This window comes from Syngnathus typhle, linkage group LG6, assembly GCF_033458585.1.
Source record: "Syngnathus typhle isolate RoL2023-S1 ecotype Sweden linkage group LG6, RoL_Styp_1.0, whole genome shotgun sequence".
In the NCBI taxonomy this organism is placed as follows: Eukaryota; Metazoa; Chordata; class Actinopteri; order Syngnathiformes; family Syngnathidae; genus Syngnathus; species Syngnathus typhle.
Window position 1 is genome coordinate 19,446,344 of NC_083743.1, and position 19,749 is coordinate 19,466,092.

General features: G+C 42.0%; 2 protein-coding genes and 2 pseudogenes across 7 annotated transcripts in view; 2 read left to right on the plus strand and 2 right to left on the minus strand.

Annotated features, from left to right (window-relative positions):
* Positions 1 to 1,449: 1,449 nt before the first annotated feature.
* Positions 1,450 to 7,522, plus strand: LOC133155368 (ATP-dependent RNA helicase DDX19A-like; annotated as a pseudogene).
* LOC133155361 (lamin-A-like) overlaps positions 3,755 to 19,749 on the plus strand; it is a 76,685-nt gene continuing 60,690 nt past the window's right edge. For both annotated transcript variants that reach the window (XM_061280603.1, XM_061280616.1), the window contains exon 1: positions 3,755 to 3,871. The gene's annotated coding sequence lies outside the window, so the exon portion shown is untranslated. The remainder of the gene's footprint in view (positions 3,872 to 19,749) is intronic.
* Positions 6,274 to 16,090, minus strand: LOC133155366 (ATP-dependent RNA helicase DDX19B-like). 5 transcript variants are annotated; one of them, XM_061280620.1, is made up of 19 exons: positions 15,949 to 16,090; positions 15,713 to 15,829; positions 13,304 to 13,396; positions 12,792 to 12,831; positions 12,638 to 12,709; positions 11,792 to 11,927; positions 11,434 to 11,526; positions 11,243 to 11,345; positions 11,016 to 11,130; positions 10,750 to 10,927; positions 10,461 to 10,644; positions 9,552 to 9,950; positions 9,268 to 9,339; positions 9,053 to 9,199; positions 8,292 to 8,491; positions 7,660 to 8,058; positions 7,376 to 7,447; positions 7,161 to 7,307; positions 6,274 to 6,599 (listed from the first exon to the last, which is right to left on the minus strand). In XM_061280620.1, exons 3-11 carry the CDS (start codon positions 13,364 to 13,366, stop codon positions 10,470 to 10,472), a joined length of 975 nt encoding a protein of 324 aa, XP_061136604.1. In that variant the 5' UTR covers positions 13,367 to 13,396; positions 15,713 to 15,829; positions 15,949 to 16,090; the 3' UTR covers positions 6,274 to 6,599; positions 7,161 to 7,307; positions 7,376 to 7,447; positions 7,660 to 8,058; positions 8,292 to 8,491; positions 9,053 to 9,199; positions 9,268 to 9,339; positions 9,552 to 9,950; positions 10,461 to 10,469. The 5 variants fall into 5 exon arrangements, with proteins under 5 accessions (XP_061136604.1, XP_061136605.1, XP_061136608.1 ...); XM_061280621.1 differs by having other exon boundaries at positions 12,638 to 12,706; positions 13,304 to 15,829; XM_061280624.1 differs by having other exon boundaries at positions 10,533 to 10,644; positions 13,304 to 15,829.
* Positions 15,944 to 19,708, minus strand: LOC133155364 (ATP-dependent RNA helicase DDX19A-like; annotated as a pseudogene).

Here is a 19,749-nt window from a genome sequence, read left to right on the forward strand (position 1 = left end):
GCCGTCAAGCTGAAGAAGGAGTCCTATCGGGCCGTTTTGGCCTGCGGGACTCCCGAGGCAGCTGACAGGTACCGGATGGCCAAGCGGAACGCAGCTTCGGCGGTTGCTGAGGCAAAAACCCGGGCGTGGGAGGAGTTTGGCGAGGCCATGGAGAATGACTTCCGGACGGCTTCGAGGAAATTCTGGTCCACCATCCGGCGTCTCAGGAGGGGGAAGCAGACTACCGCGTTGCGGGAGGCGTCTTTCGTGCCGCCGGTGGCGTATGACCTTCCGCGAGAGGCGTGCGGGCTTGGGGGGGCCGCAACGACCGAGTCTGACTCGGACGGGGCGCAGCTTCCCTCCCGGTCGCAGCAATAAGCGCCGAACGCAGCGTTGGTCACCAGCGACCCCGGCGGGTTCGTCAGGAGCGCCGGTACCCTTCCGTAGCTAGTTGCCAGCTGGCCACAGCGGGCCGCACCGACCGAGTCTGACTCGGACGGGGCGCAGCTTCCCGTCTGGGTGACAGCGGCGCTGACAACGGCGGGGCGGCCGGAACCCCTTCGACCCCCCGGCTCCCACCAGTGTCGATCCAACTCCGCATCCTGGCGTAGCGCTTGGGCCCAGGCTGTTGACGAACAGGAAGCGGGAGCAGAATCAGTAAATGTAAATGTGCTAGTTTACGTTGAGTTAGCCTTGAAGATGTTTTAGTCACAGGCCTAGCGCTGTAAAAAATGAATGCTTACTATTTGTCTGGCGTTAAGACAGACATTGTTTCAACACAAATCTGCGTGTATTGCCGTGCCTTTGGATATTTGCTTAGTTTAAATGCAAGCGCTAGAATGCCCCAAATTAGCCGGTAAAGAATTGATAGAGCAAAAGGGTAGAACATCAAAGTAAAAAGCTGTGATCCAATAAAGCAAAAGTTGGATCAAAGTAAAAAGCTTTGATCAATGATGCCGTTTATATTCTAAACCAAAAAGGTAGAACATCAAAATGAAAAGATGTGGTCCAATGATGGTATTTATACTATATTATAATTTTCCACACTGAGAAGACACAGAAATAAATAAGTCATGCTAAGAAATTATTGTTTGCTTCCACATACTCCTTGCAATGACATACTCGTCATTACTTTTTGGTGCAATTAATGAGTTTGCGTCGAAAATTGGTTCATAAATAGATGCAAAACAAATTGCGCGGGTCCGGATCGTATCTCAAAAAGGGGGGCTGCTGATGCGTCGGTTCAGAAGTGGAAAATTGGCACGTAAGTAGATGCAAAAAATCCGCGCAGCTTCCGTTCGTATCTCAAAATGTCCGTAAGTATAGGCGTTCGTAAGTAGAGGTGCCACTGCATATGCAAGTTTAACATGGTCGCTTTTACTCGTATGCTTTGCATGGTCCTTCAGATCACTAACAATTCCTCCCATCTTAAAAACTCAATTTCTACTCTCTTTTTTTTCCGCAGAAGACAAAGCGGCCCAGTCATTGTTGAACAAGTTAATCAGAAGTAATCTTGTCAACACCACAAATCAAGTTGAAGTTCTTCAGAAGGATCCCAACTCTCCACTGTACTCTGTAAAATCCTTTGAGGAGTTGCGACTGTAAGTGTATCATTCTTTAATTTATTCATAATCCCTCTTGTGATTTAGTGCGTCTGCCATAAATGACGAATGAGCTCATGTCTGTGGATGTTATCCAATAAAGATTACACACCACGGCAGATGCGCTCGTATTGAAAAGGGAAAAATAAAATTTGTGTTCTGCAAAAGTGTGGCAGAAGTGCTCGATGTTCATTACATGCCCAATTTGTTGTATTCCTGCCAAACTTGATCAATAAACCAAAAATATTTTTTCTCATATGTGCAGTAAACCACAGCTCCTTCAGGGTGTCTATGGCATGGGTTTTAACCGGCCCTCCAAAATCCAGGAGACCGCCTTACCCATGATGCTCGCTGAACCGTGAGTATGCTGTACATTGACTGTGATGTGCTACTTTTCTGAACTAAATATATGATGTGACTAAAGTCAGTTTGATTTTTCTGTTTAGTCCACAGAATCTAATCGCCCAGTCTCAGTCAGGAACAGGAAAAACCGCTGCCTTTGTGCTTGCCATGCTCAGCCACGTCAATCCAGACCACAAATATCCCCAGGTTATTTTTTAGGGATTTTATCAGTGATCCAAATGACCGCAGATGGGTTTATCCTTAGTCCTTGTGTGACCTGCGAGTTAGATTTCTAAATCTCTTTTTCCTTTTCCACCAGTGCCTGTGTTTGTCACCCACCTATGAACTGGCGCTTCAGACTGGGAAAGTTATTGAGCAGATGGGCAAAAACTACCCTGAAGTCAAACTAGTTTACGCCATACGAGGAAATAGGCGTAAGTTCACATCGAGTGCCATGTTGACGTTCTCACCATGCTGGACTGGTGCAGCAAATTGAAGTTCATTGATCCCGAGAAGATTCGGGTGTTTGTGCTGGATGAGGCCGATGTCATGATCGCAACGCAGGGTCACAAAGACCAGAGTATTCGCATCCAGAAGTAAGAATGAATATTAATAAAAAAGTTTCCTGACAAATGTGGGAGTTCGGATTTTGAGTTTCCACTAAAGGATGCTACGATTTTAATTTGTTCTTTGCTACACAGGATGCTGCCCAGAAACTGCCAGATGTTGCTGTTCTCAGCTACGTTTGAGGAGACCGTGTGGGACTTCGCCAGGCGCGTCGTGCCTGACCCAAATATCATCAAATTGAAAAGAGAGGAGGAGACGCTGGATACTATCAAGCAGTACTATGTGTTGTGCAACAGCAAGGAGGAAAAGTTTGAAGCCCTGTGCAACATCTATGGCGCCATCACCATAGCCCAGGCTATGATTTTCTGCCATGTGAGGCACTTCCCTTCACCCAGCACTTTCCGATTGATAATTATAAATGGCATCACATTTTCCTGAGAAATGTTCCAGAGTTTATTAAGAACGTCACAAGACTGGCGTCGCATAAATTCATTATGTTCCTTGAGTGTCTGGCTGGTATATGAACTGGTGACTCTGCTTTCCTTCATGCGATCCAGACAAGGAAGACCGCAGGCTGGCTGGCGGGAGAGCTTTCCAAAGAGAACCACCAGGTGGCGCTGCTTAGCGGGGAGATGCAAGTAGAGCAGAGGGCAGCTGTCATTGAACGCTTCCGGAATGGAAAGGAGAAGGTGCTTGTCACCACAAATGTCTGTGCCAGAGGTGAGGGACCCATGCAAGATAATTATGAAATATGTAGATATTTAACAATTATTTAGTCTTCCACTTCTCCCTATCAATTGCTTTTGTAATATTGTTTTAACATGTATTCTGACTGTCAACACCCTGTATGCTATTAGAGAAGATACCGTATGTATTCTTCATACATTGAAAATATTAACGTCAATTTCCCCTATCACCTCTCGCCTTTTTTTTTTCTTTTTTTCTGTCCACCAGGAATTGATGTGGAGCAGGTATCGGTGGTGATCAATTTTGACCTGCCTGTAGACCAGGAGGGTAACCCAGACAACGAGACCTACCTTCATAGGATTGGCCGCACGGGTCGGTTCGGCAAAAGGGGGCTGGCCATCAACATGGTGGACAGCAGAATGAGTATGAGCATTCTCAACAGGATCCAGGAGCATTTTAGTAAGTAGTTATCCTTGCCATTATCTATTGCATTGGCCAGGTTCAATGTAATATATATGTTTGCATTTTTATTCGTCCACTGGCAGAAAAAAAACACTCGCTGGTTTTCTCTTTTCCAGATAAGAAAATTGAAAAACTCGACACACACGATCTGGATGAAATTGAGAAAATCGCCAACTGAAAGACAAGTGTGCTGACAAAGTGGACGCCAGCTAGACTTGCGCTCTGCAAAGACTGTATGCTTCTTTATGCTGGCTTTTTAAGTTTGTATTTTAAGCCGTTAGGGTGGAGGGGGTAAAACCACATATACTGCACGTTTACATACACTTCAGTCTGTGGAACATACCCTATTTCACTCTTTTTACTATAATATTTTATTTTGTAATGCTGAAAAAGCTTAACTGTCAAGTAACTCTTAAAACCCCATTTGACTCTGCTTTTCATACATATATGAACATTTTTCATGAATGTATCCTCTTTAGGTCATTACAACATTGACAGTGTGTGGAAAGGGTGAAGTTGGGTATACTGCTGCTCTGAGTGCAGGGGTGTCATTTTGGGTGATGACTGATGGATGGATTTTAGGGTCTATGCAAATTTAGAGTATACTCACATGAAAGAAATGAAATTAACCTCAATTTATCTTCAGGGTGCGTAGCCAAATGCCAAAATGGAGATGACCTACTAATAACTCCTCAACATTTTAGATCATTCTGGAGTAAAGCCCAGTCACGCGTCCCTCACAATTTTATTTATAGAGTATTAAGACTACTCAGCTGTAACATGTAGTTGTTTTTAAACATTTTTTGCCTACCTATTCCACAACTTCCCACTTACCACAAACTTCACATCTTTTATTTTGAAATTCAACCAAAATTCTCTAAAATTTCGTTTTTCTACTCTAATTTCCACATTTTTCAACCGATTCAACCCATTCCAACTTTCAAGTGTTCATCTTTTGCCTACCTGTTCCACATATTCCCACTTACCAAAAATTCCAAATTTTCAAATTTGAAATTCAACCAAATTCTCCAAAATTTCGTTTTTCTACTCTAATTTCTACATTTTTCAACCGATTCAACCCATTCCAAATGTATTCACTTAATTCACCTTATGCTTCCCACATTCACTCCCATTTACCCCCACTTCCACTATGCTTACACAATTCAACCCTTGACCCCCAATTCCAGTGTGGCGGCCATCTTGGATGACCCTGGAGTGCCACCAATGAACCCAGAATGAACCGGAAGTGCCCTAAATCAAACTGAAAGTGACCCCAAATAGACCGGAAGTGACCCCAAATCAAACCGGAAGTGACCCCAAATGTACCAGAAATTACCTTTTTAGACCGGAAATGACCCCAAATAAACCGGAAGTGACCTCAGACGAACCGGAAGTGACCCAAATTAAACCGAAAGTGACCTAAATAAACCGAGAGTGACCCCTAATAGACCGGAAGTGACCTCAGGTGAACCGAAAGTGACCCCAAATGAACCGAAAGTGAACTTTTTTGACCGGAAGTGACCCCGAATAAACCGGAAGTGACCTCAGCTAAACCGGAAGTGACCTGTAGTAAACCGGAAGTGTCCCAAATAAACCGGAAGTGACCCAAATTAGACCGAAAATGACCCGAATCAAGCCGGAAGTGAACTTATTTCAACACTAAGTGCCCCAAATAGCTACATTTGCGCTAGGGTTTTCGGTTTTTGTCCGATTTAACCCGTTTCAACATTTTTACCCCAAAAGTGAACCTCCTGAGGCCGTTTTTTTTGTTTTGTTCCAAATTTAGAAAGATTTTGGCGCAATTGCTTTTTTTTATTTTCCCATTCATTCTCTCTATGGGGATTCAACATTTGCTCTAACTTCTACATTTTTTAACTGATTCAACCCGTTCCAACTTTCCAACACGTGTGCATGCACAAACACACACCCAGACACATTAGAGCAGCAGGAACGGAGAGAAAGTATTTGCACTGTATGTGCTTGTGTGAATGTGCTTGTGAGGACATTGTTGTATTTTCTGCGGTTAATTATTATTATGTGGGGACAAGCAGTACAGAAAATGGATGGATGGATAATTATGATATAAGTATTATCATTATAAAGTTACATTGATACTGCCTTGACAGTGTCCATGAAAACATTATCAAACATTAACTAGAATTTGGAATTCCTGAAGGAATTGCGTGTGAAGGTGAAGAAGTTGAATAAATATTTAAGGAATGTTGCAGAATGATGTTGAAACGAGTTGAATCGGTTGAAAAATGTAGAAATGAGAAGGGAAAAAGGAAATATTGTAGAATCGGGTGTGAATTTCAAAATAAAAGATGTGAATTATTTGGTAAGTTGTGGAATAGGTAGAAATATGATGAACAGTTGAAAGTTGGAATGGGTTGAATCGGTTGAAAAATGTAGAAATGAGAAGGGAAAAAGGAATTGGGCGTGAATTTCAAAATAAAAGATGTGAAAAAGGAAATGTAGGAAAATTGGGTGTGAATTTCATACTAGAAAAAGTGAAAATGCAGGTAAGTGGGAAGTTGTGGAATAGGTAGGAAAATGATGAACAGTTGAAAGTTGGAATGGGTTGAATGAGTTGGAAAATGTAGAAATGAGAGTAGAAAAACCAAAATTTGGAGAATTTTGTTGAATTTCAATTTTAATTTGAACAATGCATTCAATTATGCATCAACATTCATTCCTTCATGCATTCATGCATTCATTCATACATTCATTCAAGCATTCATCCATGCATTCATTCACGCACTCAATTTTTATCACGTCACCCTGCACACGCGTGACAGTGATGGCCAGCCCATCTTGTGGTATCTTCGGGGGCTGGCTGAAAGTTTTCTGCCAGATCTGAAGCTTGATGCTTGTAACTTCGCCCGAATTGGACACAACCTCCACCACCTCTTCCCCATAGAGGATACCACAGACTGTTAGGGTGAGGCTGGAGTTGCAGGGCTGTTGAATAAAAAAAGAATATCTAATTAGTTTTTATGAATGGAAAACAAAGTTTACCAAAGGCTAATCATGCCTCCAAATAAAGCAAGTGGGAGCAGTAAAGCCATCCTAGAACACAAAGACGTTATTAAAGCCACGCGACAGTGAGCGCCCGGCGCGCTGCGGGCGGTTGCGCGATGGGACCAAATTAAGCTCCCTGCGCACTGAGGTACACTTCAATTTTGGAAAGTACATTAGGACGGTACAAATATTTTCAAAATTTCAGCGACGGCTCTGTCACAATAATGCGACCAGCGCGGAGCAGTTGCGCGGTCGGCAGCGCGCTACGGTTGAACGCTGGGCGGAACGCTGCAATTGCGCGATGGGACAAAAATGAAGAAATGAAGAAAAAAAAATTGAAGAAAAGGATTTATTTAGTCTTGGAACGGATTAATTTGTTTTCCATTGTTTGTAATGAGAAAAATAGATTGGGAACCTTAACCCAGTTAATCTTGGAAAAGGGGATAATAAGCAAAAAGCAAGCACCATTTAAATTCCACTGCTATGAAGCCATTTACTAACCTTTATTTCTGTGCAAGTTGTAGAGTGGAGCATTAGTCCCGAATCGTTCACCCGGGCACTCAGGTGGGTGAAAATGAAGGAACCCCCTACTTTTAGTTCAATGAGATTAGCCTCACGCCAAAGGCCAATTTTGACAGCGGCTTCATCCTGCGTTAGTTTAAAAAAGAGTATGTGTGCAAAGTGCTACAACAGGGGAAGTACAAATGGCTACTTACTTTTTTTAGTGTCAAAGTCCGAAATGGCGCAAGGCTGTTCCCTCTCTGGCGCACCATGCGGATTGGACGCATCTGAAGTGGAGCAAATTGAGATGACAAAAAAAAATAAAACTTTTGGTACCTTAGTACTAAACAGAGCATTTCAAAGATATTGTGTGTGTGTGTTTGTGTGTGTGTGTGTCGGTGGGTACATTACATGTACATTATTGCACATGCATCATGTCTTCACAGGTGTACACAAAGACATGTGTGTATATGTGCATTTGCGGGTGCAGGTGACTTACATCGGTTATTACGCCCTCCAGTGACACCATCTCCTCAGGTAGTTTATTCACTACCTCCTGAGGAGATGATGCCACTGACTTGGGGTAGACCAGGGCCCTGGCCTCTTCTTCCAGCTGCGGGCTGGTTTGCACCTCGGCCGCCATGAATATTTTTGAGCCGGGTTTGGTGAGGAGCCCTTGGCCACTCTCGTCCACACCAAAGTTTAAAAAAATGTAACTGCTGCCAAGTGTTCAAACAGAACAATTTTATAGGCTTTCTCGTCGTCACAGAGGGCAACAGTTACATTATTGTGCTGGCCGTGCATGGACAAGGTGCCATCAGCTGCACAAATCCATGTTTTTGCACGCAGAGCAGTCCTCATCGCGACTACTTTAGCGCGGATCATGTTTTTCGCCATTCTGAAAAAGAAAAAAAAGAGAGAAATTGACTTGTTTAGTTAGTAGATGACAAATGGCAAATCATTCATAGAATAATTACTATTATAATACATCTGACTGACTTTGGGATTATTTTATTAGCGACACAACATATCATTACCATATTCAAATTGGATCAACATTCATTCCTTCATGCATTCATGCATTCATTCATACATTCATTCAAGCATTCATCCATGCATTCATTCACGCACTCAATTTTTATCACGTCACCCTGCACACGCGTGACAGTGATGGCCAGCCCATCTTGTGGTATCTTCGGGGGCTGGCTGAAAGTTTTCTGCCAGATCTGAAGCTTGATGCTTGTAACTTCGCCCGAATTGGACACAACCTCCACCACCTCTTCCCCATAGAGGATACCACAGACTGTTAGGGTGAGGCTGGAGTTGCAGGGCTGTTGAATAAAAAAAGAATATCTAATTAGTTTTTATGAATGGAAAACAAAGTTTACCAAAGGCTAATCATGCCTCCAAATAAAGCAAGTGGGAGCAGTAAAGCCATCCTAGAACACAAAGACGTTATTAAAGCCACGCGACAGTGAGCGCCCGGCGCGCTGCGGGCGGTTGCGCGATGGGACCAAATTAAGCTCCCTGCGCACTGAGGTACACTTCAATTTTGGAAAGTACATTAGGACGGTACAAATATTTTCAAAATTTCAGCGACGGCTCTGTCACAATAATGCGACCAGCGCGGAGCAGTTGCGCGGTCGGCAGCGCGCTACGGTTGAACGCTGGGCGGAACGCTGCAATTGCGCGATGGGACAAAAATGAAGAAATGAAGAAAAAAAAATTGAAGAAAAGGATTTATTTAGTCTTGGAACGGATTAATTTGTTTTCCATTGTTTGTAATGAGAAAAATAGATTGGGAACCTTAACCCAGTTAATCTTGGAAAAGGGGATAATAAGCAAAAAGCAAGCACCATTTAAATTCCACTGCTATGAAGCCATTTACTAACCTTTATTTCTGTGCAAGTTGTAGAGTGGAGCATTAGTCCCGAATCGTTCACCCGGGCACTCAGGTGGGTGAAAATGAAGGAACCCCCTACTTTTAGTTCAATGAGATTAGCCTCACGCCAAAGGCCAATTTTGACAGCGGCTTCATCCTGCGTTAGTTTAAAAAAGAGTATGTGTGCAAAGTGCTACAACAGGGGAAGTACAAATGGCTACTTACTTTTTTTAGTGTCAAAGTCCGAAATGGCGCAAGGCTGTTCCCTCTCTGGCGCACCATGCGGATTGGACGCATCTGAAGTGGAGCAAATTGAGATGACAAAAAAAAATAAAACTTTTGGTACCTTAGTACTAAACAGAGCATTTCAAAGATATTGTGTGTGTGTGTTTGTGTGTGTGTGTGTCGGTGGGTACATTACATGTACATTATTGCACATGCATCATGTCTTCACAGGTGTACACAAAGACATGTGTGTATATGTGCATTTGCGGGTGCAGGTGACTTACATCGGTTATTACGCCCTCCAGTGACACCATCTCCTCAGGTAGTTTATTCACTACCTCCTGAGGAGATGATGCCACTGACTTGGGGTAGACCAGGGCCCTGGCCTCTTCTTCCAGCTGCGGGCTGGTTTGCACCTCGGCCGCCATGAATATTTTTGAGCCGGGTTTGGTGAGGAGCCCTTGGCCACTCTCGTCCACACCAAAGTTTAAAAAAATGTAACTGCTGCCAAGTGTTCAAACAGAACAATTTTATAGGCTTTCTCGTCGTCACAGAGGGCAACAGTTACATTATTGTGCTGGCCGTGCATGGACAAGGTGCCATCAGCTGCACAAATCCATGTTTTTGCACGCAGAGCAGTCCTCATCGCGACTACTTTAGCGCGGATCATGTTTTTCGCCATTCTGAAAAAGAAAAAAAAGAGAGAAATTGACTTGTTTAGTTAGTAGATGACAAATGGCAAATCATTCATAGAATAATTACTATTATAATACATCTGACTGACTTTGGGATTATTTTATTAGCGACACAACATATCATTACCATATTCAAATTGGATAAAAATAAATGGATACCACGTATAATAAAAAAACACGCAATTATTTAAATGTTAGACTGAAAAGAAAGAGTTTCCCAGCAATGATTTTTAACATCCACCAGATGGCAGTGCAGTGACAAAGTCAATAGTTCATGGGTATGTAGCATTTCAAGACTGCTACAAATTAACACTGGGCAATGATTCAATACTACTGATCTTACTCGGTCAGTACATATCAGTGCTTACGTTACAATGTCATCTGCTATATAAATTTGGAAGCACATTTCATAATGGCGCCTGTGCGGTTTTTGAGGGGGGCTAACCTAAAACAAAGATTTTAATAAAAGAACACCGTAAACCATTTTTATCCATTTACGTGTGGCGACTACGAGGTGTCGTCTGAAATAAATGAATTACGCGTCGTGTATCTTTCCAGAAATGTTGTTACTCCGTAACGCAAAGTGCAAGCATCGTGCGTCCATCTTGTTAGATGGCAAATGCACACGGTCTCCTCAAACGTAGCTGAGAACAGCAACATCTGGCAGTTTCTGGGCAGCATCCTGTGTAGCAAAGAACAAATTAAAATCGTAGCATCCTTTAGTGGAAACTCAAAATGCGAACTCCCACATTTGTCAGGAAACTTTTTTATTAATATTCATTCTTACCTCTGGATGCGAATACTCTGGTCTTTGTGACCCTGCGTTGCGATCATGACATCGGCCTCATCCAGCACAAACACCTGAATCTTCTCGGGATCAATGAACTTCAATTTGCTGCACCAGTCCAGCATGGTGCCGGGCGTGCCAATGATTATCTGTTCCTGAAGCTTCACGCCTCGCTGCACTGGAAAATTTTCAAAGAAACTTTGTCAACACAAAAACACGCCGAGGACCAGACGAGAACGTCAACATGGCACTCGATGTGAACTTACGCCTATTTCCTCGTATGGCGTAAACTAGTTTGACTTCAGGGTAGTTTTTGCCCATCTGCTCAATAACTTTGCCAGTCTGAAGCGCCAGTTCATAGGTGGGTGACAAACACAGGCACTGGTGGAAAAGGAAAAAGAGATTTAGAAATTTAACTCGCAGGTCACACAAGGACTAAGGATAAACCCATCTGCGGTCATTTGGATCACTGATAAAATCCCTAAAAAATAACCTGGGGATATTTGTGGTCTGGATTGACGTGGCTGAGCATGGCAAGCACAAAGGCAGCGGTTTTTCCTGTTCCTGACTGAGACTGGGCGATTAGATTCTGTGGACTAAACAGAAAAATCAAACTGACTTTAGTCACATCATATATTTAGTTCAGAAAAGTAGCACATCACAGTCAATGTACAGCATACTCACGGTTCAGCGAGCATCATGGGTAAGGCGGTCTCCTGGATTTTGGAGGGCCGGTTAAAACCCATGCCATAGACACCCTGAAGGAGCTGTGGTTTACTGCACATATGAGAAAAAATATTTTTGGTTTATTGATCAAGTTTGGCAGGAATACAACAAATTGGGCATGTAATGAACATCGAGCACTTCTGCCACACTTTTGCAGAACACAAATTTTATTTTTCCCTTTTCAATACGAGCGCATCTGCCGTGGTGTGTAATCTTTATTGGATAACATCCACAGACATGAGCTCATTCGTCATTTATGGCAGACGCACTAAATCACAAGAGGGATTATGAATAAATTAAAGAATGATACACTTACAGTCGCAACTCTTCAAAGGATTTTACAGAGTACAGTGGAGAGTTGGGATCCTTCTGAAGAACTTCAACTTGATTTGTGGTGTTGACAAGATTACTTCTGATTAACTTGTTCAACAATGACTGGGCCGCTTTGTCTTCTGCGGAAAAAAAAGAGAGTAGAAATTGCGTTTTTAAGATGGGAGGAATTGTTAGTGATCTGAAGGACCATGCAAAGCATACGAGTAAAAGCGACCATGTTAAACTTGCATATGCAGTGGCACCTCTACTTACGAACGCCTATACTTACGGACATTTTGAGATACGAACGGAAGCTGCGCGGATTTTTTGCATCTACTTACGTGCCAATTTTCCACTTCTGAACCGACGCATCAGCAGCCCCCCTTTTTGAGATACGATCCGGGCCCGCGCAATTTGTTTTGCATCTATTTATGAACCAATTTTCGACGCAAACTCATTAATTGCACCAAAAAGTAATGACGAGTATGTGAACACATTGCAAGCAGTATGTGGAAGCAAACAATAATTTCTTAGCATGACTTATTTTTTTCTGTGTCTTCTCAGTGTGGAAAATTATAATATAGTATAAATACCATCATTGGACCACATCTTTTTATTTTGATGTTCTACCTTTTTGGTTTAGAATATAAACGGCATCATTGATCAAAGCTTTTTACTTTGATCCAACTTTTGCTCTATTGGATCACAGCTTTTTACTTTGATGTTCTACCCTTTTGCTCTATCATGTCTATTCGGTCAATAATTTTGACAGCGTAATTGTTGTGAGGAGCGTTTGGGGTGACAAAACAATTCAATTACTGTATGGGAATACATAATCACATCAGCTTACCACGGTCATCTTCATCTGTAGTCTTTCCTGGAGTCTTATCTCCCGCTTCTGACTTTCCAAAAGTACTGCCTGCTGATGATACAGATGTTCCTTAGCAAAATCACTTTATAGCCTTTTCATGCTTGAAATTAGTCTCATCACTTTGCAAACATACCGTTTTCTCCAGGTGCATCCTTTAGTTGAAGGTTTCCAATCTGTAAAAAAAAAACAGTTTACCACAGTTGACTAGGAAAACACGTTAACGCCAGTAATGGTCAACTGTTATATATATTTATAAACGTGACCCTGAAACATAAAACTTGGAAAGCACAAATCTAGAAGAAACCAATGCTTCTACTTAATCAGGTTAAGCTATTTTGGAACCTCTTGCATCATTCAGTTGCCAGCCAGTTAAAGCTGTCTCAATGAATTACCTCTTTGATGGTAGCTTCTGCAAAAGCTAGCAACGCACAAGGCACGCAGCAATTCTTTACCGGCTAATTTGGGGCATTCTAGCGCTTGCATTTAAACTAAGCAAATATCCAAAGGCACGGCAATACACGCAGATTTGTGTTGAAACAATGTCTGTCTTAACGCCAGACAAATAGTAAGCATTCATTTTTTACAGCGCTAGGCCTGTGACTAAAACATCTTCAAGGCTAACTCAACGTAAACTAGCACATTTACATTTACTGATTCTGCTCCCGCTTCCTGTTCGTCAACAGCCTGGGCCCAAGAGTCCGAAGCCATCGTCGTTTCCCTTTGTCGTTGTTTTAAAAACTGTGTGAGGGAAAAGTAGGGTGCAGTACTTCAGTCACAATGGCGTGCCGATACCAACTGAGAGCCTTGTACAACAGCAACGTCTACCGAGTGGAAATGAAGTGCAGGGAAACAGTTCCTCCATATTAAAGGTTCCTAGCAGGATTTCCCTCAAACATAAAAAGGAATACTGTGAAAATGATTGCGATGATTTTACAAAACAAAAGTGTCAAAATTCAAAATTATGTCTAGGTTCGAAGATTACCCTGTTAGAGCTAATATAAAATTTGAAGACGACAGTATTTTCCATTTATACTTATTACTAATTAAATGTTATCAAGCGTCTTTGGGTTTTTGAAAAGCGCTCTACAAATTTAATGAATTATTATTATTAATGTTTGATAATGTTTTCATGGACACTGTCAAGGCAGTATCAATGTAACTTTATAATGATAATACTTATATCATAATTATCCATCCATCCATCCATTTTCTGTACTGCTTGTCCCCACATAATAATAATTAACCGCAGAAAATACAACAATGTCCTCACACGCACATTCACACAAGCACATACAGTGCAAATACTTTCTCTCCGTTCCTGCTGCTCTAATGTGTCTGGGTGTGTGTTTGTGCATGCACACGTGTTGGAAAGTTGGAACGGGTTGAATCAGTTAAGAAATGTAGAAGTTAGAGCAAATGTTGAATCCCCATAGAGAGAATGAATGGGAAAATAAAAAAAAGCAATTGCGCCAAAATCTTTCTAAATTTGGAACAAAACAAAAAAAACGGCCTCAGGAGGTTCACTTTTGGGGTAAAAATGTTGAAACGGGTTAAATCGGACAAAAACCGAAAACCTTAGCGCAAATGTAGCTATTTGGGGCACTTAGTGTTGAAATAGGTTCACTTCCGGCTTGATTCGGGTCATTTCCGGTCTAATTTGGGTCACTTCCGGTTTATTTGGGACACTTCCGGTTTACTACAGGTCACTTCCGGTTTAGCTGAGGTCACTTCCGGTTTATTCGGGGTCACTTCCGGTCAAAAAAGGTCACTTTCGGTTCATTTGGGGTCACTTTCGGTTCACCTGAGGTCACTTCCGGTCTATTAGGGGTCACTTTCGGTTTGATTTGGGTCACTTCCGGTTTATTTAGGTCACTTTCGGTTTAATTTGGGTCACTTTCGGTTCGTCTGAGGTCACTTCCGGTTTATTTGGGGTCATTTCCGGTCTAAAAAGGTCATTTCTGGTACATTGGGGTCACTTCCGGTTTGATTTGGGGTCACTTCCGGTCTATTTGGGGTCACTTTCGGTTTGATTTAGGGCACTTCCGGTTCATTCTGGGTTCATTGGTGGCACTCCAGGGTCATCCAAGATGGCCGCCACACTGGAATTGGGGGTCAAGGGTTGAATTGTGTAAGCATAGTGGAAGTGGGGGTGAATGGGAGTGAATGTGGGAAGCATAAGGTGAATTAAGTAAATACATTTGGAATGGGTTGAATCGGTTGAAAAATGTAGAAATTAGAGTAGAAAAACGGAATTTTGGAGAATTTGGTTGAATTTCAAATTTGAAAATTTGGAATTTTTGGTAAGTGGGAATATGTGGAACAGGTAGGCAAAAGATGGAACACTTGAAAGTTGGAATGGGTTGAATCGGTTGAAAAATGTGGAAATTAGAGTAGAAAAACGAAATTTTAGAGAATTTTGGTTGAATTTCAAAATAAAAGATGTGAAGTTTTTGGTAAGTGGGAAGTTGTGGAATAGGTAGGCAAAAAATGTTTAAAAACAACTACATGTTACAGCTGAGTAGTCTTAATACTCTATAAATAAAATTGTGAGGGACGCGTGACTGGGCTTTACTCCAGAATGATCTAAAATGTTGAGGAGTTATTAGTAGGTCATCTCCATTTTGGCATTTGGCTACACACCCTGAAGATAAATTGAGGTTAATTTCATTTCTTTCATGTGAGTATACTCTAAATTTGCATAGACCCTAAAATCCATCCATCAGTCATCACCCAAAATGACACCCCTGCACTCAGAGCAGCAGTATACCCAACTTCACCCTTTCCACACACTGTCAATGTTGTAATGACCTAAAGAGGATACATTCATGAAAAATGTTCATATATGTATGAAAAGCAGAGTCAAATGGGGTTTTAGGAGTTACTTGACAGTTAAGCTTTTTCAGCATTACAAAATAAAATATTATAGTAAAAAGAGTGAAATAGGGTATGTTCCACAGACTGACGTGTATGTAAACGTGCAGTATATGTGGTTTTACCCCCTCCACCCTAACGGCTTAAAATACAAACTTAAAAAGCCAGCATAAAGAAGCATACAGTCTTTGCAGAGCGCAAGTCTAGCTGGCGTCCACTTTGTCAGCACACTTGTCTTTCAGTTGGCGATTTTCTCAATTTCATCCAGATCGTGTGTGTCGAGTTTTTCAATTTTCTTATCTGGAAAAGAGAAAACCAGCGAGTGTTTTTTTTCTGCCAGTGGACGAATAAAAATGCAAACATATATATTACATTGAACCTGGCCAATGCAATAGATAATGGCAAGGATAACTACTTACTAAAATGCTCCTGGATCCTGTTGAGAATGTTCATACTCATTCTGCTGTCCACCATGTTGATGGCCAGCCCCCTTTTGCCGAACCGACCCGTGCGGCCAATCCTATGAAGGTAGGTCTCGTTGTCTGGGTTACCCTCCTGGTCTACAGGCAGGTCAAAATTGATCACCACCGATACCTGCTCCACATCAATTCCTGGTGGACAGAAAAAAAAGAAAAAAAAAGGCGAGAGGTGATAGGGGAAATTGACGTTAATATTTTCAATGTATGAAGAATACATACGGTATCTTCTCTAATAGCATACAGGGTGTTGACAGTCAGAATACATGTTAAAACAATATTACAAAAGCAATTGATAGGGAGAAGTGGAAGACTAAATAATTGTTAAATATCTACATATTTCATAATTATCTTGCATGGGTCCCTCACCTCTGGCACAGACATTTGTGGTGACAAGCACCTTCTCCTTTCCATTCCGGAAGCGTTCAATGACAGCTGCCCTCTGCTCTACTTGCATCTCCCCGCTAAGCAGCGCCACCTGGTGGTTCTCTTTGGAAAGCTCTCCCGCCAGCCAGCCTGCGGTCTTCCTTGTCTGGATCGCATGAAGGAAAGCAGAGTCACCAGTTCATATACCAGCCAGACACTCAAGGAACATAATGAATTTATGCGACGCCAGTCTTGTGACGTTCTTAATAAACTCTGGAACATTTCTCAGGAAAATGTGATGCCATTTATAATTATCAATCGGAAAGTGCTGGGTGAAGGGAAGTGCCTCACATGGCAGAAAATCATAGCCTGGGCTATGGTGATGGCGCCATAGATGTTGCACAGGGCTTCAAACTTTTCCTCCTTGCTGTTGCACAACACATAGTACTGCTTGATAGTATCCAGCGTCTCCTCCTCTCTTTTCAATTTGATGATATTTGGGTCAGGCACGACGCGCCTGGCGAAGTCCCACACGGTCTCCTCAAACGTAGCTGAGAACAGCAACATCTGGCAGTTTCTGGGCAGCATCCTGTGTAGCAAAGAACAAATTAAAATCGTAGCATCCTTTAGTGGAAACTCAAAATCCGAACTCCCACATTTGTCAGGAAACTTTTTTATTAATATTCATTCTTACTTCTGGATGCGAATACTCTGGTCTTTGTGACCCTGCGTTGCGATCATGACATCGGCCTCATCCAGCACAAACACCCGAATCTTCTCGGGATCAATGAACTTCAATTTGCTGCACCAGTCCAGCATGGTGAGAACGTCAACATGGCACTCGATGTGAACTTACGCCTATTTCCTCGTATGGCGTAAACTAGTTTGACTTCAGGGTAGTTTTTGCCCATCTGCTCAATAACTTTCCCAGTCTGAAGCGCCAGTTCATAGGTGGGTGACAAACACAGGCACTGGTGGAAAAGGAAAAAGAGATTTAGAAATCTAACTCGCAGGTCACACAAGGACTAAGGATAAACCCATCTGCGGTCATTTGGATCACTGATAAAATCCCTAAAAAATAACCTGGGGATATTTGTGGTCTGGATTGACGTGGCTGAGCATGGCAAGCACAAAGGCAGCGGTTTTTCCTGTTCCTGACTGAGACTGGGCGATTAGATTCTGTGGACTAAACAGAAAAATCAAACTGACTTTAGTCACATCATATATTTAGTTCAGAAAAGTAGCACATCACAGTCAATGTACAGCATACTCACGGTTCAGCGAGCATCATGGGTAAGGCGGTCTCCTGGATTTTGGAGGGCCGGTTAAAACCCATGCCATAGACACCCTGAAGGAGCTGTGGTTTACTGCACATATGAGAAAAAATATTTTTGGTTTATTGATCAAGTTTGGCAGGAATACAACAAATTGGGCATGTAATGAACATCGAGCACTTCTGCCACACTTTTGCAGAACACAAATTTTATTTTTCCCTTTTCAATACGAGCGCATCTGCCGTGGTGTGTAATCTTTATTGGATAACATCCACAGACATGAGCTCATTCGTCATTTATGGCAGACGCACTAAATCACAAGAGGGATTATGAATAAATTAAAGAATGATACACTTACAGTCGCAACTCTTCAAAGGATTTTACAGAGTACAGTGGAGAGTTGGGATCCTTCTGAAGAACTTCAACTTGATTTGTGGTGTTGACAAGATTACTTCTGATTAACTTGTTCAACAATGACTGGGCCGCTTTGTCTTCTGCGGAAAAAAAAGAGAGTAGAAATTGCGTTTTTAAGATGGGAGGAATTGTTAGTGATCTGAAGGACCATGCAAAGCATACGAGTAAAAGCGACCATGTTAAACTTGCATATGCAGTGGCACCTCTACTTACGAACGCCTATACTTACGGACATTTTGAGATACGAACGGAAGCTGCGCGGATTTTTTGCATCTACTTACGTGCCAATTTTCCACTTCTGAACCGACGCATCAGCAGCCCCCCTTTTTGAGATACGATCCGGGCCCGCGCAATTTGTTTTGCATCTATTTATGAACCAATTTTCGACGCAAACTCATTAATTGCACCAAAAAGTAATGACGAGTATGTGAACACATTGCAAGCAGTATGTGGAAGCAAACAATAATTTCTTAGCATGACTTATTTTTTTCTGTGTATTCTCAGTGTGGAAAATTATAATATAGTATAAATACCATCATTGGACCACATCTTTTTATTTTGATGTTCTACCTTTTTGGTTTAGAATACCATGGTTTAGATGGTTTAGAAACGGCATCATTGATCAAAGCTTTTTACTTTGATCCAACTTTTGCTCTATTGGAACACAGCTTTTTACTTTGATGTTCTACCCTTTTGCTCTATCATGTCTATTCGGTGAATAATTTTGACAGCGTAATTGTTGTGAGGAGCGTTTGGGGTGACAAAACAATTCAATTACTGTATGGGAATACATAATCACATCAGCTTACCACGGTCATCTTCATCTGTAGTCTTTCCTGGAGTCTTATCTCCCGCTTCTGACTTTCCAAAAGTACTGCCTGCTGATGATACAGATGTTCCTTAGCAAAATCACTTTATAGCCTTTTCATGCTTGAAATTAGTCTCATCACTTTGCAAACATACCGTTTTCTCCAGGTGCATCCTTTAGTTGAAGGTTTCCAATCTGTAAAAAAAAAACAGTTTACCACAGTTGACTAGGAAAACACGTTAACGGCAGTAATGGTCAACTGTTATATATATTTATAAACGTGACCCTGAAACATAAAACTTGGAAAGCACAAATCTAGAAGAAGCCAATGCTTCTACTTAATCAGGTTAAGCTATTTTGGAACCTTTTGCATCATTCAGTTGCCAGCCAGTTAAAGCTGTCTCAATGAATTACCTCTTTGATGGTAGCTTCTGCAAAAGCTAGCAACGCACAAGGCACGCAGCAATTCTTTACCGGCTAATTTGGGGCATTCTAGCGCTTGCATTTAAACTAAGCAAATATCCAAAGGCACGGCAATACACGCAGATTTGTGTTGAAACAATGTCTGTCTTAACGCCAGACAAATAGTAAGCATTCATTTTTTACAGCGCTAGGCCTGTGACTAAAACATCTTCAAGGCTAACTCAACGTAAACTAGCACATTTACGTTTACTGATTCCGCTCCCGCTTCCTGTTCGTCAACAGCCTGGGCCCAAGAGTCCGAAGCCATCGTCGTTTCCCTTTGTCGTTGTTTTAAAAACTGTGTGAGGGAAAAGTAGGGTGCGGTACTTCAGTCACAATGGCGTGCCGATACCAACTGAGAGCCTTGTACAACAGCAACGTCTACCGAGTGGAAATGAAGTGCAGGGAAACAGTTCCTCC

Bases quoted from the DNA above. Each gene is read 5' to 3' on its own strand.
- LOC133155366 (XM_061280620.1), bottom strand. From the start codon at position 13,366: ATGGCTTCGGACTCTTGGGCCCAGGCTGTTGACGAACAGGAAGCGGGA. The intron at 12,710-12,791 runs GTATGTTTGCAA...CTGTATCATCAG, and splicing joins GGATGCACCTGGAGAAAACG to CAGGCAGTACTTTTGGAAAG. The intron at 11,131-11,242 runs GTTATTTTTTAG...CTTTTCCACCAG, and splicing joins CAGACCACAAATATCCCCAG to TGCCTGTGTTTGTCACCCAC.